At 48.7% G+C, this 27,108-nt stretch overlaps 1 protein-coding gene across 1 annotated transcript; it reads right to left on the bottom strand.

Moving 5' to 3' along the window:
* Window positions 1-37: 37 nt before the first annotated feature.
* Window positions 38-12,751, bottom strand: LOC126548568 (uncharacterized). Its single transcript, XM_050196798.3, has 3 exons — window positions 12,579-12,751; window positions 2,667-4,157; window positions 38-1,059 (listed from the first exon to the last, which is right to left on the bottom strand). Exons 1-3 carry the CDS (start codon window positions 12,594-12,596, stop codon window positions 307-309), a joined length of 2,262 nt encoding a protein of 753 aa, XP_050052755.1. The 5' UTR covers window positions 12,597-12,751; the 3' UTR covers window positions 38-306.
* Between the last annotated feature and the right edge of the window lie 14,357 nt (window positions 12,752-27,108).

The raw sequence follows: 27,108 nt of genomic DNA, 5'->3' as shown, positions 1-27,108 counted from the left end.
AAGATCAAGTATGTATCGATAGAGTAATAATGCCTCACAAGGTGTACAAAAAGTTTATTCAATGAAAACAATCAGGTCAGCTGCAAGTACATCACTGTGAAGGCGAAAAAGCAGCCTCCACAATGTCTTTCGTAGCCACTTTTCGGCCGAAAATACGTCGGCTGTACAGCAAAAAGTGCAGGTGATAGAGTACAGTATAAAAAGGTATCGAAGTGGAACCGGCAAACATAACTGCCCGGAAACGTACGTGAACGATCAGTCCACTAGAGCTCAGCGTCTGCTGCAGGTTAAGTCGCAGGAACCACCTCACTCCACGCTACTGCCGCTGGCACTTGCAGCAGTGGACGGTTCGAGTCCCATGGCGCTTAGCACGTCGTCCCGCATGGAGTAAAGGAGGTTCTGAAAGAGCACTCGTCCACTAGCCGTCAATTTAAAGTCGGGCCGCCCGCGGAATTGAGAAATGAGGGCGTAGAAGTGCGTCCTCGTCTCCATGCGAGCTAAGCGGATGCGATTGTTGGCCGTACGCGGCGAGAAATCCCCGGTCCGCTGAAACAGGTCTAGAGGCGCCTCGCAAGTATTGAGCAAGTCGAGAACAGCGGCGCCCTCGGGACACATTCCGTCCCTCAGGATGACGTCCGTGACCCAGGCGAGTAACATCGCGTTTTTGCGTACGCACTGCAAGAGCTCGAAATCGCATACGGCCAACTCATCGCGTTCCTGGCCATGGTACATCTTCACAACCGACACGGACTGGTTGAACTCCAGACCCTTGATCAGGTGCTCCTTGAAAGGCTCGTAATCACCGACGTTGCCCCAGTAGAACTCGAGGCGGTACAGGCTGCGATTCCTGCGAAGCATGTCGGCGAAGGCCCGTTGGACGTGTTCGCTTAAGTCCCAGTGTTCGGTGCTTAGGAGGACCACGCTCCTAGACTCTGCTATAGCCTTGACGATCTGGACGGACGCATTCGCCTTGGTGCGGCAGCGCAGCCGGAGAACCTTGAGGGACTCAGCTTTGCGAATGAGGTTCGCCAGAAACTGACCACCCAGGCTGCTGAGTACCTGCATGTGTAGGCAAGGCACGAATGAAGTGCGAACAAAAATGGGATTATAGTCGGCGACAAATTCAGTATATAAGAGGCTCCTCACTGTGGGAGGCTCGCCAATTAAGCACCGTGTAGCGGTGGTGAACAAGTCCCGTACGTCTGTCAGATGCAGGGTGACAAGGTGTCGCATTTCCTCGTTAGTATACACTAGGTAGTGCGAGCCAGGGATAGCCGAGACAAGTGGCGAAGGCGCAAGGAAAACTCACTGGAAAACGTGCAGAAGCCGGAAGGATGCTTGTAGCGCGGAGTGCCACCGGTGAGGCATTGTCCCTTCGTGGAACAGGTCATTCGTACCGAAGACCGCAGAATATAAAGGTTACCATTGCATTATACGGAAGCTTTCAGTATCAGGATCACGCGCAATACCAGTTTAATTTGAATTCCGAAATGCTCCAAAGATACGAACTTACTAGCTTAATGCCAAGGAGCTGTTTTATGGACGCTGTAGATGCGGCGGCTGGCTGGCGAAAATGCGAGCAGCTATTAGTATATATAGAAATCTGAGGCGTGCGATACGTGTTGCTTTGCACCAGCTCACGTTTAATTGGAGCAAGAAGAGATTTTCTATAAAGCCATAGAAGATACGAGAGCGCGACTTAAGGATTTGAGATCACTTCATTTTGGTAAATTCGTATTGAAAGGACGTTAACAGATGGTTAATTCGGTTGGGAATTTTAAGCAGCTACCACATGTGAAAAGCCCCACTCCAATGCAGGGCAGAATGCATCTGCATTTCACGTTATCGCGCTGCACGCATGTGTACTGCATATCGGAAAGGATGGTCTGTTAACAGGCGGATATACAGACAACGTTTAAGTGCAGACAGGATTGCCATGTGCCTATGCCCGATACGAGTGGGAAAAGGTTTTAAGCGCTTTCCGGCTAGGATGAAAGCAGTGTGTGAGCGTAGACAATAGTTACCCTGCATAAGAACTGATTAGCATTCAACACTGGGCAATACTATATACAGATGTCCCAGCCAACTTTAGCCCGAGTTTTCCAGGTCGCTTCACAATTCTCATTGAGACTTCATGCAATTAGATACTCTGAATTATTCAACTTCGCGAATATTATGATTAGGTGGAATGAAAAATCTGAATAGCTCCAAGCGACGGTAAACATTACGATTCTTCTCTCCAGCTACGTAGCACTTGCATACTTTTTCACTCTGGCTAAAGTTAGCTGGGATACCTTGTAGAATAGACGAGTGCTCGTTTTGCTGAACACCGAATTATCCTTAAATGCAGCCGTAAAACAGTTAACGCGGGGCGAAAAGAAAAGGCAGCGCCGTGTGCTTGCCCCTCTGCCCGTTCTTTCCACCGTGAACTGAATATTGCACGCCAATATGGTCGAGTGCCTAGGAATAATATAATGGCATTGCGGATACTTCACAACAAAGTGAGATGCGCGTAGCGCCTAAAGACGCAACTAGTGGACGTAAACGGTTCGCCCAAATTTTGTGCGCTTAATAATTTCGCATGTCCATGTCTCAGCACCGCGTGCTTTACCATGAAGCCCATTTATCTACCCTCGTGAATTACATTAAGGAACGTAGTAACTTACCCGAGGAGTTGATATGCAGAGCTTCTCCATTGTCTTGACTGTGCTCCTGAGAGCATGAAGAACAGGCTCAGCCTCTGTATCTTCGCCGTAGGAGAGGGAAACGTTCACAAACTTTATGTTCGTTTGCAGGGCTTCCCGTAAGGGCTCCACGAGGCAGTCGTTGTAGACCAGTGTGATCTTGTGGCAGACTCCGAGTTCCACTATCGTCCTGAACATCTCCCACTGCTCAGGCTGCTTGCCAATCGGAGCTCCCACGTCGAGTTCTTCGAATTGATCGTATTGCATGCAGCTTCTGACGGCCCTCACAAAGGGCAAAACGTCTTTGCACCCGAGCCCGCAGTCATCCACATATAGTTTCCTCAATGTTCTGCTGAGTGCGAGCCCGTCCGCAAGGCGACCCGCCGGAAGAGGCGCGAGCGCCGACCCTGAAAGCACCAGGACGCGCAGCGAACTGTTGCCGACGATTCGTTGCAGGTCGTCGAGCGCGCCGGCAATGTGCGAGAATTTGTTGGCGTTGAGGCTAGCCTTCAAGCGCCTGCAAGATGACCGTTTTTCCAAGAAGTCGGCCAACGCACATACTACTTTCGCGTCGTTGATCGCCGGCTCCAGCGTTAGTTCTCTAACCGTAGAGTTATCAAGGAGACCCTGCAGCAAGCTTAACAAGCCGTGGTCAACGTGGACGTACAGCCTCGAGATAGTACTCGACTTGCCGATTTTGCTCAGGGCATCGTTGAACATACACTCGGGTTCCTTGGCGCTTATCTTCACACGGAAGTCCTCCAATTTCTTGTGCTCAACCACCCTGGCGACGAGCTCATCGAACGCGAGCGCGCTCATCTCTACGTCGATCAGGACGAAAGCAACGAGCAACGCGTTGCGTTCCACGAGACGGGCTAGGACAGCGACGTCATCGTCAATCAGGTGAACCATAGCCAGTCGTAGTTCTCTCAGTCGAGAAAGGTGGTCTAGCGCGTTCGCTCGTGGCTCTGCCTTTGCGAGAGCACGTCTTTTGAAGGGATCATTGCCGTGCATCTCGCATTTTTGCAAGAATTCCGTAAGTTTTAGGAGAGAGAGGAACAGGGACTCGTGCCTCGGTGCCAGGACGGGGATAGACAGGACAACTCCTGAGATGCAGCGGTGTTGTCGCAGAAGCCACAGACACAGGCAAAGAAACTTGACGTCTGTGTTCACCGGCAAGTCTTCAGGGTCGACGTCCAATGTTCGAAAGTGAAGTGTCCCCTTCTGCAGCTCGATCACCTCGATGCCCCGGTGGTTGAACATTTTATTCCACTCTCGCTGACGCTGAACGGCCCAGCACGGAGACTTCTCGCTGAATGTACAAATGGCACTGAGATAAGTGGTGCCGTCGTTGCAGAACTCTTCATCGGCGGCTTCGAAGATGGCGAGGACATCATCGGCGCTGGCGAAAACACGGGCATCGGCTTTAACGAGGATTTTGGCGAATCCGGCAAGAGTGGCGCCCTGGTCCTTCTGTTCAAGTAAGTGAGAAACATGCAAGGAGCATTAGGCGTGCGGAAGTAATACGAAAGCAGCCAAGGTAAAAAAAAAAAGGAGAATTATAACTGCTAAAGGTAGAGGGAAGTGTGCCACCACAGGCATGGTAACTAAAGCAGTGCACCGAAATTGTTGAGGCCCGATAGGAGTCAGCATTACTTTTCAGTTGGTCTCTCCCAAGGACTAATCTAAGAAATAGCGACACGGCCAGTGGTGAACCTGGTAATGCAAGAACCGTGTAAAGACAGCGGAGATGTGGGTAAATTCAGTGTATACCCCCAGTCATCCCGAAGAAGACTTGCAAAAGAATCCATTCACTTCGTCACCGTTCTATAAACCATCTATAGGCACTCACAAAAAAAAATTGACCAAATACAGTGCAGGCCAACTTTCCTGGAGACCGCTTAGAGATAACTGCGCATTAGTGAAGTATCCTGCGCACCGTCACATTGCCGACGGCCTCAGAACACGCTAGAAACGATCTGCCTACATGTGAAGATTACGAACAAGTTGCTGCACTTTGCTAATGGCCACCGGAATTTTGCACGGACTCTTAGAACTTAGTGAGCCAAGCACGGTGCCCTTACGTAATAGCAACTCAATCCGCACTCGAAACATCCTTCACTGCAAGAAGTTGAGCACTGCGCCGCACCTCGAGAGAAGACGCTATGCTTCTCAAGAATTTCTGAGGACAGTGAATGAAACCTAGTGGAGAAACATCTGGAGGGGCTGTGCTCGCATTCGCTTTGTTGAGTCCAGATGGAGTGTTGATGGAAGATTAGTTCTATAGAATACGGCGATAGTGACGACACCAACCTACAGTACAGTTTCTCACGCTTGGGCCCTTCGCGTACAGGAAAAGTCTGCAATTGTCTATTCAGTGGTCCCATGAAGAAAACGTTTAGGCGTAGCCAAACATGACGTTACATATATGAATTGGTATTTGAAAGGCATTTGAATTGGTATTTACAAACTGGCGTACACCATCCGAATGTACGGAGAACAGTAACCTCCATTTCTGTCGAATCGTCGTTGAAGAATTTTGTAACATTTCACAAATTGTGCAGAACAGAGCAGTGGTACGAAATTTGGGCTATGAAGAATGCAGACCCAATTGCGCAGTCCATAGATAACGAGTACCAGCCGGAACCAATTATCGACATACCGGAGTTGCATATATCGCCATGTTAACCATTGTAAGAGTAATATTACATTTGAGAAATGAATCTCGAACGGATGAAGCACCCTTCTAAAGATCGCCTTAAGTGTGCATTGAATGTTGCCATAGCCTTTAAAGTGTGAAAAAGTCAGAAGAATCTGGGCATTTCAAACGATCGATCGGTAAGCATGGTCATTCAGTGTCGTGAAGCGGCTCAAGGTCGCATGAATCCTGCGTATAGTCTTGTAGAAGGTGAAATCCTCGGCGTGACATGCAGGAAAAATTGTTTACGAGATATGCAGAACCGCAAGCAATTGCACAAATATGTGTAGGGATGTTTTAAGTGTATTGTAATACTTTTAGAGAAATGAAGAAAGTGAAATTGGGGCGATTACGTGCTATAACCACGACTGGATTGTGGAGCACGCCGCAGTGGGGGCTCTGGGATAATTCCGATGACCTGGAGTGTTATAATGTGCGCCCAATGCACGAACGTTGTTTGCAGTATGCCGCCATCAGAATGCGGTTACCGTGGCCGACAAGGAAACCGCGGTTCCGAGCTTAGCAGGGCAACGCCGCAGCCAGACGACGTAATTACGATCTAAAGTCACAAGGCATTTTACCGCTTATATCCTGCAGCGAGAAGCAAACGAGCATCAACAATAGCTTCGTCACCTCAGCATCACTCAATATTCTGCTGCACGAGCAGCAGCAAATAAATGTTCCAGAACCATGCCGACATTTCGATCGTAGCTTTTCCGGTAGAATATAGCGTCGCGTGCTGTAGTGCCGGGGTGAACATACCGAAAGTGCACTATGAAACTGCGCCGAGAAGCAAGAAGAATGTCCATCACTAAACATTCTATCAAACGAACGTGGCAAGTTAGACGTAAAATGTACAGGTCAGCTCGTGGAAGGCGCACTACGGCATGCACGACGAACTAGTTAGAAACGTACTCAACAAAAGCATCGTGGATTACAGTGCAACTGTATGCCCGCCGTGATCAATGAAGTCATGATGCGCGAATTCTGCACGACATGCGAAAGCGCATGGAGTAATCAGTTCTTGGCCGCACTACTTGCAGCTGCGCCTGTAGATTCCACGACACTCCCAGTTAAATGCAAAATAGCATACATGGATACCGATATAACAGCGTTATCGAAAGGAACACGGCAGCGCACGGTAGCTACGATTGTGGAGTAACAATTATGGCACACCGCAACGAAAATCTAAAGTGAGCAACGAGGTTGGTGACGGTGTCGCCGCCGGAAATTACTGCATTGCGAACCTCTCAAAGTTGACTGAGGAATCAAGTGCAGAAAACTCGCCAAGAACAAATGTTGAAATTCCGCGCGCAGTATTCCACTGCACCTGCTGTGTGTGCCTTCAAAGGTTATAACAGCTCCCGAGAAACGCCAACGTGCCCATGCGACATCTCAACTGCAAGGACATAAGCGTGTGCCCCAAACAAAACTGTAGGCACAAATGCACGCCGTCGTTCAAGCATCACCAGACCGACTTGCACAGCGGAAGCGAGGATGGTGGCCTTACTGCAATAGTTCGAGTTTTCTTCGATTTGCATTTTCTCGCGGGAAAAGATTAACCGAAGCGAAACTAGCACTGTAGGGCGACCATCCGCGCATGCTGTGGGTAAGCCACGGGTCCGGTAATGACAGACCGAGGGCGTGCAATTGTACGTTCAGTTTTTCCGTGGGCACACTTGATTGCGCGCAGTTTAATTTTGCTGGTAGTAGAAAAGTTACGTTACCATCCGCCCGTACAAAATGGATGACAAATTATGCACACGAGATGGTGAGATTAATGTGGAACTGCGAAGGGGTGCAAGTAGATTACTGATGTGCAACTTCAGCGAAAATTCCAGATGTGATCCGAATTGTTGCTTTATGAGACGACGAAAAGCATCCGTAAACTGCGGAACATGAGACGTTCCGTTACATCAGTTCTACATTTAGGACAACCGAGCTGTGTTTAATAGAAACAAAACTATAACCACGATACGGTCCCATAACAACAATACGATTAGGAGGCACGCCGTTGTGGAGGACTCCGGATTTTCGATTACCTGAAGTTCCTCAACCCGTACCCAGTGCACGGGCGGTTTTGAATTTCGCCTCCTAACGAAATGCGGCCGCCGTGGATGGGATGTGATCCCGCTTCCTTCGGCTTAGCTGGGCAAAGCCCAAGGCACTATGGTAACGCGGCAGGAAGTTTTGAGTGCAACACTGGAAGTGTTGCATTGTCCGCTTATGCAGACGCTGCCCTCAGCGTGTAACCGGTGTAGTAAAAGAGTGGTTTCTCTCGTTCTGAAGGCAAACTGAGAACTGCTCATACCAGTCCACAATAAGGGAATTGAAGAGCGATTGCTTGCGCGGTCTTCGCGTCTGAGAAGTCGGAGTCCCTAATGCTTTGTCGCCGGTTGTGCAAGGGGTCGTACGAGGATACGCCTGGTCGCAAAGGACACCTTCCTCTGAAGGTGGTCGAGCTGGAGCGAAACCGCGCGTGGTAAGACAGTTATGACGTGAAGCCACGGTCGCAACTTCTCACTGCGCTAGTACGCAAACACGGCGGTCAGAATGACGCGGCACAATGTCATGTGTACATTGGTGTGCTATTTAACGGTGGCCATCTTGCATTGTACTCTCAATTTGTCGCTCAGCGGAGACGCGCCTGTCGTGCTGGTACATGTCGTATTTACACAGCTTTTGACGTGGAAGTATCGCAAGATGACAGCCATGACCACGCAGGCAGAAACCATCTATATACAGCGATGGAGTCTTCTTACGCGCAGCGCAAAGTAATCCGTTTCGTAAGCGGCAAGAACATGCTCCTTCCCAATTAATACATTTTTTCTCGTAATTTTTGCCATCCGAAGCAGGCGTCCAAGCCACGTACCATGAGGCTACATCAGTCATATACAAAGCATGTTCATGCGAGCGAGAAACGCATTTGCTGCTGCAGTAGCGGAAACATCGCCGCAAAGCAGGAACTCCTCGGACGAAAGCGCTGGCAGTGCGACTAATGGAATATCGAGTTGCCGCCGATAGTTAAGACAACGGTTCCCCTAAAACAATGAGCAAGTACTGCCATTGAACGTGCCAGAAGCATATACCGGGTTTGGGATCGCCACTTGGGACTCGACAAGTTATTACAAAATTATATATCGTGGAGTGGTACTTGACAAAATCCCGATACGGTTATGAGGCACGCCGTAATGGGGGCCTCCGGATTTACTTGGCCCATCTGAAGCTCTGACGTGCACCTAGAGCGAAGCGCATAAGCGAGTTTTCATGCACCGCCATCGAAACGCAGACACCTCTACTGGGATCGAGCCAGCGCCATCGACCTTGGCAGGGAATCAAAGCCGCGGCGAGACCGCGGCGGGTGTGGCCAAGTTATCGCTAGCGTCAAAACATGTCCAATGCATAGGCTTGCACTCATGGGTTTCGCCTTGTAGGGTTTGTCAACTGCCATTTGCAACCATGTAATGGCTGAAGAGTTCAGCAGCCGTGGTTTGTAAGGATTCTTGTCCTGCAATACACAGATGTAGGACACAGATGTTCGTCGCGCGGGTACGACTTCGAGCGACAAAATGATGGAGGAAAAGAATGCCCATGAAGCACGGCCACTGCAAACCACCTTTAGTTTGTAGTACGCACAGCCTAGTGAGGGAGAGTTAGGTGTCGCTGCGCGAGTACATGGTCAAAAATAGCAGAAAGGTTGAATTGCACGCGAAAACAGCAGGAAAAAAGCGCAAAAACGTTGTACATGATGAGACAGCACAGGGCGCAGCACCCCGTGTCACCCACTCAATTAACTGCGGCGTTATCCGTCAAGGTCGCTGCTGCGAACGCAGTGCATTTAGAAAACCATAGGCACGTCTGCAGGTCCACGCCCTATAGCGAGCGTGAAGGCTCCCCTCGCAGATAAGTCAGCCATGGGCCGGCGATGTGCAGGCGTCTTCAGATATGCGGGAGCTAAAAAAAATCACAACACTAGTATCCTCAACCGGGTGACACTTGTGGATGGTATGTATCGACGTTAGCGCGGCCGCCATCTTAGGGCAATAGCGCGTTGAAAAGCAAAGCAAGAAGCCTGACAACAGGACAGGCAAGGCTTGCGCCAAGCAATGAATCGATGAAGAAATCTGGCCGAAAACAGTCATTGGAAAAGTGCAAAACTTGCGCATGATAATGCGGTGGACTGACTGCATCATGCGCGCCATGGGCTGGCGCTAGCAGGGAGAGAAGCTGCTCTCGGGACGTCACTTTGGAACTCCAGATGAAAATTGGCCAAGGATGATTTTTGACATTGTTCACGCGTTAGAAAGCTGTACCTAACTCGTAAAGGCAAGTCCTCTCAGGGAAACAGACTTTGGTAGGGACCTTGTAGCGCAGTCTCCAGGACAGGACTTTGAATTTTGTTTATGAATCACGTGTACAGGAGATAAAACGTGAAAAACGGGCCGTAGACCTATGGTGGGAGCGACCAACCATATTTGTTTAACCGCTGTTGTAAAGTGTGGGTCGTGATATCAGTAACATTACGTCCTTCAATTACTATTGGACACGAACTATCACGTTGTGCGTTTTGAAGTCGTTGTAGGTGGGCAACGTCACGAGATTTCACCGACAGCATTGCCCTACTGCGGCCCTCGCCTCCGGTATTTCATGAAAGTTTTACGTCTATACAACCAGGAAAGAATAGAGTAGTATAGCGGTCGAACAGTAATCGCGCGCGCTCTCTGCCGCAGGCACGCGGTGTAGCCCGTAGTTCGTGCAAACGAATAACTGAACAAAATTTTTAACCCTAAGAGACATAAATTGCATCAAAGCAATCGTCAGCTTCTGCGCATTCCCCTTAACACTGGCCATGCCATTTCACGGCAGGGAACCGTGCGTGTCTGACAAGCCCTTTCCATTCGTAACTGAAAGTGACGGGAGCGCAGTCATAGAAACATGCATGCAGACAAGGTAGATTACGATTTCTTGGGGAAGATATAAAACCGAAAGGGTGCAAATGTCCCTTTGAGGGCAGCCATAATTGAACGGCGGTACAGCGCACGCTGTCACCAGACTGCGTTAACTGACGAAAGTAATGCCCTCATGTCGTCGCAAATACTACGACTAAAATATGGCATAAGGGTCAGAGGCGAACATAGATAGCTTCACATATACAACAGCGGGGCAAACGCGCGTACCGCGTGTAGTTGCGAGCCCAGCAGCTAAACTAGACTCGCTACACCAATTATACCGCTGCTTTGGAATGCAGCAGTGGTCGCCGTACTGCCGTCAATCTTTTCCTTGAAATTGGTATTGTATACGTACTTAACCACCCACACACACAGACACAACTGACTTGCAGAGGGCGCGTTAGCTATCCCGGTCCAGCTAGTAACATTAGGCAACATGTCACGGCGGGCCCCCAATACTTCGTTATACCGGTACAAGTAAGCCCGAGCTGGAACACCCGGGTGCGAGGGCAGACTGGAAATTTGAAGAAGTGCTACAACTTACCACATGAACGCGCAAGTTACATATTCGCGAGTACCGGAAGTTACTTTATATTGCACTTTTTTAGTGTTCTAGACAGCCTTGACGGAGGCCCTACGACACTAAAGTGCGCTAAGAAAATTTGCGTTAAAAGAGAAGCCCCAACCATACATACGCGTTAGTACACGGCCCCGCGCGCCGCACCGCGTCTGCGTGCGTACGGCGTCAGGCGCGGAGGCTGCATCGCGTGTCTACGCGGACCTTGCACTGCCAGGATGTGCGAGTGGCACGCTGGAAGCTGCCGCACGCGTCAGCCGCCCGACGGGCCTTAGTGACCACGGCAAACCAACACGACCTGCGAAACGATTCTGCGAACAGCATGCGGGCAAGCTGCGTGCGTTGTGATCGGAATTCCACGCGCGCTTTGGTTTTTGTACGATGGCATTCGCTGAAGTCTTGAGCCGTGATGGCTGCATTAGTAAGAAAATGTTAATCGCCGAAGTTCGAGACCTGACACAGCGTGCAGCAGGCTTACGGCACATGTCACGCCAGTGATGCTATGCCGATGCAGGTTTCGCCGAGTTCACAGTACTTGTTGTACCGACTGAAGCACTAGGAGTCGCGCAATATCTTTTTTTTATGCAAGAAGAAGCTTTAAATTAACAGTTTTGAGATCTTCAGCACATGGGCTTGACGTGACCGTTAAGCGAAAGCTGGGCTGCCTTGAACACAGGAACCTAGCAACACTGCGCCACCGCGACGACATGTGCGGCAACTCGTGCAGCGACTGGGTGCGCGCCCTCGTCCTCCGGCGGGGGCGAGGCAACGCGAGGCGGGCGACGCGTATGTCTGGTTGGGGCATAACAAGTACGCGAACAGCGTTGAGAGCACTTTAGGCCCCTTGCTGAGCTTTCGTCTTTCTGGCTTCTCATCTCCTTCCGCTACTTCTTGCCATGTTGTTCTATCTCCTTCCAAAGGGGCATGCAGGCATGTCGTTTCCGATGGCAGTTGCCAGCTTGCTCCACCCGTATTTCCCTCTGCTCGTTGGACAACCCTGCAATTTTTTTAGTTACATCGCGGAGCGTGAACCGCGCGGCGTGCCAGCCGGCTGGGGGGGGGGGGGGGGGGGTAATCCTGAAGCGGACAGAGCCGCAGAATAAATTATAATTGGAAATCCTAAGCGCGCGCGTGTACTGTCGCAGATGCCGCCGCCCGCTAATATGCGTTGCAGGCGAGGCCCGCGTGAAGTTGAAAAAAAAAAAAAAAATGACAGGGTAGACAGTTTTGATAGCAAATAACAAGGAATACAAAATGCCGTAGCAGAATACAAAGCCGGAAACGTAGGGAATCGCAACACCCATTTTCATAAAGGTTTACTCGACGTTCCACTTACACCGTGGTAAGAGCAGTGCTACACGTACCGCCCCTTGACTGATGGTCACAGCCCTTCGGCCATGGAACATGCAGCGCTTCCCGAACGAAAAATGATCAATACAAGCGGCTTCACAGTGCAGCCTTTAAGGCACTGTAACGGAGGGTTCTTCAAAAGCACACATCCCGTGCGACGGGCGCCACGAAAGCACAACGGATTCAACACTCGATAAGTCGAGAAACGTCTGCAATTACATGAAATAGTGCTCTGTACGCTGGCGGTAATACGCGCATCTGGCTGTAACTGCGAAGCCTACAGGGAGGCTAACAGTAGTCGAACGAAACTTCGCACTTACCTTCGAGACAGGAGGCATGGCTCCGACTTGCGCTCAGTGCAAAACTTGAAAGACCACGTATGCAGGTGCCTACAGCGCATCCGAAGCTGACCTTTCTGGGTGAAGCGCCGAAACCTCTACTACTAACAGCTGCTGCTTCGAAAGCGTCCCCATAAGTACTGACCAAATGGGCGAGAATTACGACGATATGTTGGCAGTGCGCGCGCATGTGACGCATGGCTCGATGACGTCACCACGGGCTAGTCGAAGCGCTCTCAATTAGTTGCATGCGCATACGAATCGCACGGACGCTTCGAAGCATCGTGCTCACGCCCTACAGTTGTGTTCTACTTGAGCTTGCGCAGCAATTACTTTTTTTGCAAGCCTAACGCCTCGTGGAAGTGATCTTTATCGCCACGTTTCACTGGCAGTGGCATTACTCAGCCTCTTTGCGATGACCACGAAGATAAACAGGGGCGCCGACTCGGCTAATGAGGCGTTCCAACTTGTGACCCGGCGAGCCAGCTTCTTTATGACGCAAATCATCGACGGCGCGAAAACTTGTTACTGGCTATACTAGCACCGAAAAAAGTTGCGTCGCCAGGAGCGGCTCAAGCGTGGCGTGGCATGTATACTCCTGAAGCATAACTGCGAGTCGGCCTAGTTGGAACAGATTCATTTCTAAAAAATTTTTTGTGCGCGAAACAAACAGTGACGAAGAACAGGTCCTCGTGTTGCTTCTTTTCTTCGTCCCTATTTGTTTTGCGCACAAAAAGTTTTTTTTTTTATGTATACTCCGTTTCATAGATTAGGTTCAACGCAGTGAAAGCTACGCAAGGAGTTCAGTGACCAAAATTTAGCACTCGGCGCGTTCCTTGTATGCTTCGCTGCGCGCCAGCGGCATTTGCTCGCGCGAGCATGCACGTGAGGCTGCCGCGACGAGCTGCAAATAATAAAGACTAAACGAAAAACAACGAAAAGCAAATTGATCTAAAACAACGTGTTAGCTGAGATATAAGTACGTGGTTCGTTTCTAACGATGAAATCCTTTTGATGGGAGAGCATTACATGCCCCATTACGCGATAATCCGTCGCAGTCGGCGGCGTGACCGAAAGATGGTACCAAAATGACCGACTGCGCAAAGAGTAAAAACCCGTCAAAAATGTTCGGATTGACGTCAAATTTCTCAGGGAGCTTCCTGTAAACAAAGTAAATTAACGGCTTCGAAAAGGAAATTTGGTGCATTTCAGTCTGGGTTGGAATTGAACCTGGACCTGCGGGGTGCCAGACTAGCACGCTTCCCCATGCCACGGCGACTCAACTGTTCTGGCTGACTTAAAGGGCCCCTCGCCAGGTCTGGCCATTTTGAGCTGACAAGCGCAGAGCATACAATGCGCGCCAACGATCGCGTTTACAAAGAATTACATCGCTATACGCGCAGCGGAAAGGACTGAAATTTAAATCCGAACGCCGTTTTCTCTTCTCCTCGCGGCCGCAGCGCTCCAAGCCAGACGGTGACGTACTCGCGTCCCTGCGCCTACGTACTCGGGTCCGTAGTGTAACATCGCTCGTGGTGACACGCGACTTCGAGAATCATTCAAGGCACCCTCTGTTATTTGTGTGATCTGTTGCTTGAATTGACGAATTGAAGTTTAGAGAAATGATAAAACACAAACTGAATGTCTGCGTGTTTTTTGTTTTACTTCGCACCGAAGCAAGAGAGATGTACTTCCGCTTCGTCTGCTTGTTCCCACGGTCGGGCAGTCATGTGAGCAGCTACCGAAACTATGCCATTTCCTACCGTGCTCTGCGATCCGCTTGCGCTGTCTCAGTTTTTGTGTAGCACTGAATTATCTTGCCATTCTGTGTCCTTGTACATAGCGCGCAAAATCGTGCGCCGCGCGAACGAGACAACGGCTCGCACTCGACGCTGTCAGCGCAAGGCGTAGCGCCGAAAAAAAAAAAAGAAAATCGAGGAGAAAAGAAATGAAAGCGGGGTTCTCGAGTTCCGGTATGGAAGAAGGTAAGGAAGGAATTTCGCTTGCGGTGGCTGGACGGGGCGAGTGGAGAGAGCGTCTTGCTTGGCAATGGAGCGCGCCTGCTGAAATCATGGGTTCGCGGCACTGAAATATTTCTATGTCGGTTATTAATGAGCCGATTTGAAAACTTTTTTGCTGCAGAACGCTCCCTCTAAGACATGTAACAACTTGCAGCGTATGACCGAAATTTGCTATGGGGCCTGGTGAGGGGCCCTCTAAGGTGCGCCTAGTGCGTGCGTCATTGCACACGTCACATCGCAGCCATCCGCCTGACTAAACGTGTGGCCTAGTGCGCGCATCAATGGGCACGTGGCGGCGCAGCCAATGGGGCGGAGGTGGCAGCATGTCATTAGTGCACAAAATGAGCGCCTTCGTGACGTTGCGAGGTCTACAAACGGAAGTGCTGCTTCTGTGTTCCCGCATGTAAGCAGTCCTAAGTGTCTCCGCCGAATAATTTTTTTTTAAAAACTTTTGAACTGAGCCTATATACAGACGAACGTTTTCACAAATATTGGTCAAAAACACCAAACTTCTTCCAAGCGCGCACCCAGTCATCGTAAGGTGTCTCTCTAGCCTCCTCAGCGTTGCAGCTGATGTATGAAACAGAGTTATCGATTCATAGTGGGCTTTCTGTTTGTTGACGAATACATTTTTTGGAGAGATATGCGCGCGTTTCTGCTGTTGCCCGCGTGATACTGTGTATGTGTGCGCGCGCTGGTGAGTGCCGCTTGTCGCCTGCCGAAGTTGGCGGGATATTTTGTCGTTTTCAAATGCATAACAATTTACTAATGTAAGTTCCAGTGTCGTTCATGGTAGCGGCTGCTAATCCGATTTTGTGCGTTGGTATGCTGTTACTGAAGTTACATTTGTTAATAAAAAACTCAAATGAAAAGCTGCAAACTGCTTCACATTTGTGCGCCTTCAGTACATCACAGAAAAAAAAAATCTGATGTATAGTTTCGCTTACTTGAGCGGGTGGGGTATTACTTTGACTGTATTCGTGAACTTCAATCTACGCCATGTTTCGGCCGCTATCGTGGAATGCGATAACCGACATGCTGAATATCACACTACTCATGCGACCAAGATTACATCGCCAGCTACAATAAAAGCTTTCAGGTGTGTTTACTAAACACTACATCACTTATTTATGCGACTGGAAGCAGCAGTGCCCTTAAGGTATTAGGGCACACTGCAGGCCCTCAGCAACATCAGCACATTTTTGTTTCATGCTGGGACCCTGCTTGAAACAACTGCAATTTTATTCAAGTGACCGTTGTGAATGTAGTAGTAGACCGGCACCCACGAGGGCACAAATAATTTCGTAGTGTTTTCTACTTTGTTTAGTGTGCACAGGCACCATCCTCGAGCCAATATGCCGCTACTGCTACGCTCAAACAACGCGCTATTAGCGCCTGTATCTCACTAGTTTAACAGCGATGATTAACTTCGGCGACACAATAATTTTAACGCCTAGCGTTATATGGCGCGTCGGTCGAAAAATTGTGTGACGCCAGGAGACACCTTTTCAAGTACAAAACGAGAACGCCTTTTTGTCAATACAGGGCGAGAATGCGCATTGTGTGTGCGCTTGATAGCTGCGATACGAAGCACAGTGACAAGCGATCCATCGTCCACGACAACAATAGGCGCACCGGCGCAAAACACTCTATGAGGCCGTCCCCTTTTGCCTTTCCTCGTACGCCATACGTAGAAAGGAGGCGTTAAACCTAGGCGAGAAATGCTTAGGCCTATGCTAAAATCGGGATCGCAAGCAGTATGGGATGCCCTGGTAAACACCCGACCAGTGGGATGGAAGGTGACTAAAGGGGACCCAAAACGAGAGGATGCGACTCTCATGCATTAATTACGCAAGCGCGCGTGGCCGTTCTTCCTTCGCTGCCTATGAAACGTGTAGGTTATGCATCGCCGGCCATCGCGCAAACAAATTCATCAGAACATCCTTGAACTGTCAAAATTACGCGTAGCATGGTCGGCGTAGTGCGGAATGTATATGTTCGGCAATGTAAATATGCGCATCTCTCTGCTCGCACTCTTAATAAACAACGCATACTACATCGGCATAACGCCAACATACATGATTACCTCGCATAACAAATACCGGACCACGCTGACTGCCATATAATGCTACGCATATCTTGGACAGTTCCCGTTCGGAGAGGTACCGCTTAATTTTTTCACTCTTAGAAACCGACTGATCGCATGTTTACTAGTTGCAGCCACAATCGAAAAACGTACTGCATTGATATGTAGCCTTTTCGGGGAGCAGTTTGCTCTACAGACACGAAATGGCACTCTAGGTGACGCGTCGTGCGTTGCCTCAACGAAAACGCACGAATACGAAACCATTACCACTTCTACCCTGCCGTGCGATCAGCTGTCGGAACTCGGTGTTCGCCAAAACACTGTGCTGTATTCATTCTGCAAAATGTGAATCGGTAGAGGGAAGACGTGCACATCAGTTGGCTGCAAAGATTGACATATTGAGGAATGGAATAAATCTGCGTGGCCAAGTTCCCGGACCGCTGCTACATAATGACTGCCTGTGTTGCTGGATCTTCGCGATGCAGGCATTCCTCGTGGATAAAAAAAATCGCTCGTACGGCAGCGTTGTATCCTTAACATCCAAAAACATTTAATTCTGGGTTTACATGCCAAAATCGCTATCTGATTATGAGGCACGCCGTAGTGGGCGGACTCTGGATTAATTTTCACCACCTGGGGTTGCCCCCAATGCGCGGGACACAGGCGTATTTGCAATTCCCCCCCAGCGAGATGCGGCCGCCGCGGCCGGGAATTCATCCCCCGGCCTCATGCTTAGCAGCGCAACACCACAACCGCGAAACCACCGCAACGAAAGGACGTCAACCACGGAACGTCGGCAAGAGAGTATCGTTCGCTAAACAGAAACATAGGGAGTAGCGCCGCTTCCTGGCATAGTAAGTTTCTCGCTCGTTATCTACGAACATCCGCTCCAACTTACACGCAAACTTACGCCATAAGATAATGGGCGCACTCTTGAATCGTTGTGCCCAAGCATGGCTGACGGCGACTACACCAACAGTACACAAATGTTCGAAGCTGGACGTTTCGTGACGGTCCACAGAGTAAGCGATTGACTAGTGATAATACCTCTTTGCTACAAGCTATCACCAAGTACAGAGGATTCACGTTACAGAACTTGTGCGCAGTAAGAACAAATCTGTCTCAACTGAGCCCACCCGCGAGCGATTAGGCAGAAAGTAATCGGATATTGACCGCGCCGAAGAAAGTTACTGGATCAGAAACACGGCAAGCCGTTTCTTCAATGTGTTTGCCAAATAAATGACAAAGAGCAAAACACACTCACGTGATTTAATTCATAAGCAGAAAGTCTGTATATAAATAGGAATACATTTCTAGCCCCGCTTCTAGTACAAGCGCCATATCCGCAGCTCGCGCACTTTGCACAATGGGTAATAAGCTCGAAACGCTTAGGTCTGCTCTGATGCTGCGGCCAAGGCTTCGTGTCGTCCACCCACTCACCGTTAAAAATATTAAATTAAATTATGGGGTTTTAGGTGCCAAAACCACTTTCTGATTATGAGGCACGCCGTAGTGGAGGACTCCGGAAATTTCGACCGCCTGGGGTTCTTTAACGTGCTCCTAAATCTAAGTACACGGGTGTTTTCGCATTTCGCCCCCATCGAAATGCGGTCGCCGTGGCCGCGATTCGATCCCGCGACCTAGTGCTCAGCAGCCCAACACCATAGCCACTGAGCAACCACGGCGGGTAACCCACTCACCGTCTACGATATCCGGCGAAACAGAGGTTTGCCGAGCCGCACCAGGCGTCATGCACGTCTATTATGAACACGGAGGCAACGGAGGCGGATGAGGCAAGCAATGGACGCGTCACTACGCGATCAAATATACCGGCGCTCGCGAGATCGCCCTGAAAAGGGTCTATACAGCTTCGAGCGAACACAGCAGCGAAAGCCCACCATAAGGCCACTTAATATTTTGATAGCTGAAAAAGGTTCTCAACACGTTCGTTTCTTGACTTGACCGCCGCACGCTGCCAATATTGGCGCATTGCTAGAGACGGAAGGAAGGGAGGAGAGTACTTTAGAAAACGACGATAAAGAGAAAAGGTGAGTGGAGGCAGAGAGCGCTGTAAAATAGAAGGCGCCTGTTATCGCTGGGACAGAAGTTGGCCGCGCCAAATGCATTACCACTTAGGCGAGTCGGCGCTCCTTATATTTTAATCCGTGGCGATGACCGCCTGCAAGAAAAAAAAAAGCTATACTGCCATCGAGATTGCATCAGTGTGCTGTGTCGGGTATAAATTGCCATAAAGGGAAAAAAAAATGTAGTATCTCATTCAATAAGTACGCTCTGTACGAATATATCTAGGTTATATAAACGCATTTGCCAGTCTGCAACTTAAGCATCACAGCCCGACCTACTTGACCAAGCATGGGTTCTCTGACACCTGCTTACAGAACGTTCTGTTGTGGAAGCGTATGACGATATAATCATGATTTAGCATAGTACGCTGATGAAGATTCAGTGCATGTTTATATATAGGGGAAAAAAACAAGCACAACAGAGAGATTATTACAGGAAATACGACTGCACGAGCGCTCGTGCCACTTGTAAACGTCTATATGTAGTGCTTTCGCTTTCTTGAACATAAATAATCACGCCTACTTTCTGCCGCAAGAAGCCGCTTGACTATCCCTTTTGCAGTTCATTGCTCTATTTGTACAATGCTCTGCAACAGAGGCGGCAACCATCATAGTGAAAAGAGCGCGCGTAGACGCTTAATAATGGCCGAGGCAGTGCCCGCAACATTCAGTTCCACAATTTTTGTAATCTTTCTCATCACTGCCACTGTCGTACAACACGGATCGGTTTTCTGTCCAGTCTATCTGTGAAGAGCAGCATCTTTAATTGAGCTAGCTGGTCACAACATACTGATGGCACTAGACCGCGATAGAGACGGAGACGAATTACCCTTGCAAAAAACACGGCTAACGTGTTTGTCCCCGTCTCTAGCACCCTCAAGAGCTTTACATTTGTGAATAGCACCCCTTGACAACATTCCTTTACAATGTGCCATTTGCGAAAACATTCTGCGCGTGCGCGACAAGGGCATTTTCCAACGACAGCTGCTTATCTGGGACGTTTCGCCATTTCCTAAGAAGCGAAATAAGTCGTCGTAAATTGCGGCCAACGCGCTTGTTTCTTTAATTTGAGACAGCATAAGCGACTGACCAGTTGTGGAGAGCGCGCGTTCTATATAGCCACCTTATCGTTATCTCGTGAGACGCAAGTGACTCAGCCCAATTCAGCTGGCCGAGAAGCGGTCAACTATCACCGATAGCATTTACGATCGAGGATAGTGTCATGTTTTCAAGCCAGATTTTGTTGTTCGGCCGCTGCATGGAAGAGGTCGCGCACTATTTTGCAAGTTGCATATTGAATGCAACGTTTCATTTGGAAGCGCAATCCTGCGCGATAATAAAACAAGTCAAATTGCGCGCAGTGACCAACATACTAGGTGAAGAAGGCGAGGCAGACTTGTTGAGTCAGCACGTAAAGGTTGTGATTGAACAACAGGGCCGCACGAACAGTCATCCATGCTCGTGGAACTGGTGTCAGGGTAGATAACGTATTGCAAAATTCACGCGATCTTTCTTTCCCTAATTTTTGCAGTCGTCTCCGCACGACTGAGTGCATTTACTGCGAATTTCTAAATGCTTCTATATTTCCACCCCGGTGATAAGCTCTTTCTGCTCTTCTTCCTACAGCTCTCAAATGTTGGTATTCTCCTTAAACTGATGTGCACTCGTCAGGAATGGGCACTTGTTTCACACGCATTTTCATTGTTTCTTGTATCGCTGATCTGAGTTTTTCTACGTCAGCTTCACAGTCCACTCGACTGGACAAGTGTTGACGAAAGAGCTGCCAGTTTGTTACATCTACGTATCTTCGTTTCGCAGTACTTTTTAAACGTGGATGTGATATAAGAATTGCGAAGTGATCGCTTCCACGTGTTTCTGTGCCTGTTCTCCCCCAGCGTCGGTAGCACTATCATTAAAGCACAGTGTTACGTCTCTGCAACTGGCGTAGCGATATCCCCGCATAAATATGACAGATCCATCACTCAATATTGACAGAGTGCATCTTTCTGCGGCACATTCAACGATATTCCCACGGGCATCACAGTGATTACTCCCCCATGTTACGTTGTGTGCGTTAAAGTCCCCACATATGATAATGTTTCATCCTGTGACGCTAAAAATATTTACTAAATTATCAAGCATAATACGTCGCGATGCTTAGAGGTATATGCTTACAACTCTTACACATAGTTTTGCGAGATATACTTTGCAGGCTACATATTCAGGAAAATCTGGACTGCTTGATTGAATGAGGTGAGAGTACAAATCTTTTCGAACGCTGATCTACTGTTTCCAGCTGGACGAGAGGAATTATGTATTATGTAATTAGCAAGACGGAAGTCATCACGTACTCCAGCCTCTTATTGGCACAGCACAGGGAAGCTGTACCGTGCAACTAACTTGCGAAAATCAGCAGATTTGGATCAAAGGCTATTAGCGTTCCACTGAAATATTGCAACATTTTCGTAACGACTTTTCGGGATTGCCATCCGGTAGCACTGATGTGGACAGCTGGCTCATTAATGGCTCCACAGACAACAGTGCATTTACCTCAGGCAGCTTGTTCGCCTGAGGTAGAGGTGTGACAATTGCTCGAACTTCAGCGAACAGCATGGGTAGAATCATCTGTTCAACACTGAGTGGCGCGGTGTTATCCTGGAATGCCGATGTTCCAGTCGCCGTCTGCGGTGATCGCTGAGGGCTGTTCTGAGAAAATCGCTGAGGTTGTCCTAGGTTAGGCCGCTGATATTGTTGTGATGTGTGGCCGTAGCAAAATGATGACTCCGCTGTCTCTGAGACCCTTGCGTGGCTTGCTGCTTTAACGCCGACGAATACGACAGTTCTTTTGATTTTTGTTCAATTGCTGTCAACTGGCGATTATTCGCTAGGCTCACTGCATCAAGATTCGGAAGGGGCTCTTTGTGTCGTGGTTGCTTCCCACGAATTAATTCATGTTTGCGTAACATGGATGCGGCCTTTTTCTGTGGACATGCTGAGAAAGAAGCCATGAGATTACCCGCCCAATTAGCATATTTAGGCTGTCTCACAGACTTGCATTCAGCATGCTCATGGTTCTCGGAGCAGATTTTACATCGACGTGTTCCATGACAGTTATTTGTCAGGTGTCCAAACCTCTGGCAGTTATAACACCTCAAGGAAGCACCAAGGTATTCTTGCACCGGGTGGCTGGTGAAGCCCAAGTGGATTCTCTGAGGCATTGGCTTATCATCTTCGAAGTGAAGGATTACACTGTGCAAAGAGCGCGATTCTACTGTACCATCCTCCAGACGGTAGTATCTTGCTTGTCCGCGGACTGATATTACTCCAAAACCTTTCAAAAACTCGAGCAGTTGCCCTTCAGTGTACTGAAGCGGCACGTGACGAATCTTTCCGACATCTCGAGTGTACGAAGCCGGTATGCAGGGCTTAACTCTCGTGCAGTAAAAGCAGGTTTTTCGCATATGCCACTGAGGTAACACTCACAGAAAAACTGCCGTCTGTGTTTACTCGGAACGTTCGAACTTTTTCTTTTGCCGCCGAGACAATTTCTGATGCAAAATTATTTGGATTCACTTGCCAGAAATTGTGGCCTTCTTCTGATGATCGGAACACCACCGGGATTCCTTGATTTCTTTTCTTTTTGTAGGTCACGAACTTGAAAGGCTCTTCGTCACACTCAATGCCTTCATAATCGCTTAGCTCATAGTTTGAAGTACTGTCGGGCTCCTGATTGGGTGTCTCATCAAGACGAGGTCTCTTGCTCTCACCTTCGCTGGGTTCCACCATGGTCACCGTTCGCGCCTTCATGTTCAAGGACTAGCCGTGCCGGCTTGATGATGTCATGCACATAGAATGGTAGAATCTTTGACGCATTCCTGCGATGCACTCATGTGCCTCAAAACACACTGGCGGTCATAAGGCTCGTGCCGCCGTTCTCGGCTGCCGACCGCCGTAGCGGTTCGGGGAAAACTCCGAGGGAAAAGGCAAAGAAGGCTTCGTACCTGGCTTCAACGGGATCGTAGGTCGGTACACTTCTCCCTGAATTCCAGAGCAAATAAGCCCAGGCACAATGTGGCCAAACTAGCTAAAATTGAAGTAAAAAGCGTGCAGAAAGGAACAGGGCCACCACCTCGGAGAACTTTTTCTTCAACAGATAACTTATCCTGATTAAATTACACAAATACATTCCGAGGCATTTCATTTTGCCTCATACATGTTATCTAAACCTTAAAAGGCAAACAAATTAAGTTCGCAAGCCTTCAGCTAGAGGTAAAATAAAAATAAGAATGAAAATAGTCAGACTTGACGATGAAAGATTAATTCTGCAAGTATATTGGGAATTGTAGCATGTTTGTTTATCTCGACAGAAATTGGCGATGGGCGACGTTAAGAAGTTGTTCCTGTTACGCGAAGACCAATAATTTAACTGCGTAGATGCGCATTTGAAATGTCCTTAAGAGAAATGTTCGAATTTTACTTCTGTCACACAGCACGTGCACTGTCATTCCCAGTAAACGACGTTCATACCGAGTGTTATTGCGGTCTTGAGCTTCCTGTCTACACGGGTGTACAAAATGCCATTAGCAATTGATAGCGATGTTTATCGGCACCTTGTGCACGCAGGCACTCGGCAATAAGCATGTGTACTTTCAGGTTACGTTTCGCCCTGCGCAAACGGGTGAGGTGGTCTTTCCACACTTTCAGCAGCGCGCGCATCTCGTCGCCCGTCCAGTGCGCTTTTCCCTTCCCATCCTCCGCTAACGAAGCTACAGAATTGGCTTCCGTAGTTGGTGGATAGGCTTTAGTGCGGCACCACTTTGTAAACAACATGAAATGAAAAAAAAAAAAACAGACGAGCGTTTGTAAACATGGCCGACAAGAGGTCCTAACGTCCGGTCGGAGGCTGGGAACAAGAATATAGCTGCACAAACTACTTCAACTATCGTGCGCACGTCATAAAATTATTAAACAGTTCATAACAGCAATTATGACAACTTTTACTCTAATTACATTTCGTTTTAACTTATCCATTTCGTAATTTTTGTTCAAGCCCCAGCCATCGAGATTACACAAGTTGCGTTTGCGTGAGAACACATTCAATGGGCGAACACCGTTAGCTGTGAATGTCATTCATTATGCCCGTGTAGAAGCAATACAAATGACATTAAGACGTAATCTCATTCGCTGCGAAGGCACTAGACGTGCCGTGTGACAGGGGTATATTCAGTTCGTTTAGATGCTCGGGTAACTGGAACCTAATCATCTCGTAGCCGAAATTTTCCGTACAGTAGCCAACGCCCAGGCTGACATCTGTCGGAGTGGATACGGAAATTCGAGAGGACGTAAAGACGCTAACTTTGATATAAACTCCAGCGATTTTTTGTTCTTTTCTATAATTGCACAATAACTTTCACGAATATGAATTGAATAGATCTATGATTCCCTTGCACGTTAAACAAGTGTCTGGTTGTACGTCTGTAAGGTATATCATACACAATACTATTAAACTATTAAAGAGTGGAACGCCCTTCCCGACACTGTTGTCACCACCCCTACTGAAATATTTTCTGCTGCGCTCTGGCAGCATTTGCGCATGAGTGCAGCATGACTTCAATTGTTTTCATTGAGTGCGCCGCTGTCACCTGCTGGTTCCACTGCAATCTGTGTCCACTGCTGTAATCACGCCAAAGTTTTTTTATGCCATGCTTTTAACTTTTTGCGTTTACTCATGTATAACACCCCGCTACAACAATTCCTCAGGGCGAATGTAGGTATATTAATAAATAAATAAAAAAATAAAATACGAAGAATTCTTTTTGTAGGACCGATATCTGTTTTAAGTTTGCAATGGTGGTGGACGCCCACAAACTAATGGACAGTAATTTAGATAAGAGCAGAATAGGGAAGTATACAGAAGCAACTTTATGCGGAAGAGCATACCTGCGCCGTGTAACAAAAGTTATAACTTGAGAGGCTTTCAAGGCGATATGATTTATCTGTCTGTCCCACAGCATTTGTTCTGAAAAATCCGCTCCCAGTGACTTAAAAGAGTGCAATTTCTATAATTTCTCCCTTGTACGACAAGTTAACAGTAAGGTCATTTCTTTTATTGTTTCTGAGAAAACAGACTGCTTTAAATTTGTTAACATTAATATTCAACACATTTGTGTCGCACCATGCTTCAAGATTTTTAGAAAGGTACTCGTCTGTACTGCCAAGTTATCGGGGTGCTGCGTGCGTCGGTCCAATTGCCCCTTAAGTCGTAGCTTTTTGTCGACAGAAGCGAGCTCCCTGGGGGGATGGCGTCAGCAAGAAAAGATTTGGCTGGATCTCCATTACTCTAAATGTAGGTTACACAAAGAATAGCCCAGTTTCGCCCGACGGGTGAGTTGTTGACAGCGATAGCAAGCTTTATCGTATAGCTCCTGAACTCCTCGGGCACTGTTATAACTGCACGCAGGTGTGACATGTTGGCGCTATCCAGCACGCGAGGAAACTGCGGCTTGGCAGAACGAACAGCACGCCGGCGTGATTGCAGGTGTCGCAACTTGATGGAGCACGACATGAGAGTGTAAGGGACTAAATCGTTATTTTAACAGATGACTCTTTGCCCTAGAAAGAGGAGGGAAAATAAGAAAAGGGGGGGGGGATAACAACTATAGTAGCGGCCATGTAATCTGGCTTCGCGCGCCAAGTGCCACAGTGACTTTAATGTGCACTAGACGTCAGCCTGAGCGGCCGCCTTGATCCGGTCATTCAGACTCCCGACGGCGTTCCCTCTGTGCTTCTTTCTTGTCTTTTTCGAGGCCGGGGCATTTCCACAGCAAGTGGTGCAGACTGGGGCGCGCTCCCATGTTGCATGTCTTAAATGTGCGGTAGATCGAGGAACGTACTTCGTTCCGTGGGAACGGACCCTCCTCGGCGCTGTCTCTTGTGTTTCATGTTCACCTAGAGGCGGTCATCCATCAGGCTAGGGCAACATACGGGAGGGCTGCTCTCGTTCTTGCTTTGTGGGTTAGGAGATGAGCGCCGCGAGGAAGCCCCTCAGGAAGATGGTGGGTGTCGTGTTGCACCTTTGCCCGAAACTCCCTTTTAGCGCTGTAATCTGCCTTGTTTTCGTAAACCTTCCAATTCCATGAGCTTTGGCGCAATAGAGATATCGACCGTTGTAGCAGATGAGCCGGAGTGCAGCAGCTCGCTCGCAGCGTCGTGGGCCGGGCCGTCGCCGACACTACCCGCGTGCCCCGGGACCCAGTCGACGCGCACCTTAGATCTGTGCGACGGATTAATATGCCACGCCGCATGTCTTGTATGGCGCTCCCAATAAAGTACCAATACGTCGAGTTCTTAAAAGCGATTTCAGGACCTCCAGACAGTCAATAAAAATAAAAATTCTTATTGTCTGGCCGTTTTATGAGTCATCACGGTTCATCATCTTCGTTTTCTGCAAGGCGAACAAAATGGCGTGAAACTCCACTGTCTCAGTTGGCGGCTCCTCTTGGTTTCGAAACACCACAGCCTCGCGCCTGTTGCCACAAGAGAACGCCACTACTGAAAGGCGGGACTGCGTGGTCAGGCCTGGCGGCTTCTCAAGATAAGGTGAGGACCCCTGCCGAGGAAGCTGACAGTAAATCTACTCTCACCGCTACAGCTAGGCCTCGACTCACTCAACGGCTCACTCATTCACGTCGAGCTCGAGACTGCTGAACAGCGAGCAGCACAAGCCGCAGCTCACCGCCGACGCCGGGCAGACATTTCGGCTCGTAGTCGTGAAAACGTGGACAAGAGGTTTCGCCGAAATGATCTCGCACAACAGCCTTCTTACACCGCTTACTACGATATCCGAAGGTGGCGCTTTTGTAGCTAACGCTGTGGCTGTGGTTCACGTTTTACACCAGGCATGCTTACTTTTTTTTCTATTTCTATATAATTTCATGAAAAATTGTTTTCCTGTAGAATATCTTTTTGTTTTCTGTTCTCTACACACACAAAGAAGTCACAGATAAACGCAGAAAATCAGTGAGCCAGTAGATTACACAGCGAGTGAATTAGTAAAGGGAGAATTAGTGGATGCCAGAATGGACCAATGAGTGAGTGAGTGAGTGAGTGAGTGAGTGAGTGAGTGAGTGAGTGAGTGAGTGAGTGAGTGAGTGAGTGAGTGAGTGAGTGAGTGAGTGAGTGAGTGAGTGAGTGAGTGAGTGAGTGAGTGTTTACCGTGTGACTAAGAGAATCACCGAATGAGTGAGGAAGCATAATGTGCTTCTGTAGGCCGGTTGTTTTATGTCACTGTCTGAACGCAATGGCAAAAGCCATGCCTTAAA

The sequence above is a fragment of the Dermacentor andersoni genome, chromosome 1 (genome assembly GCF_023375885.2).
Source record: "Dermacentor andersoni chromosome 1, qqDerAnde1_hic_scaffold, whole genome shotgun sequence".
Lineage (NCBI taxonomy): Eukaryota > Metazoa > Arthropoda > Arachnida > Ixodida > Ixodidae > Dermacentor > Dermacentor andersoni.
Note: the sequence above shows the minus strand (reverse complement) of the source record. Positions and strands in the feature narration are given on the sequence as shown.

Bases quoted from the DNA above. Each gene is read 5' to 3' on its own strand.
- LOC126548568 (XM_050196798.3), bottom strand. The intron at 1,060-2,666 runs GTAAGTTACTAC...CTACACATGCAG, and splicing joins TCTGCATATCAACTCCTCGG to GTACTCAGCAGCCTGGGTGG.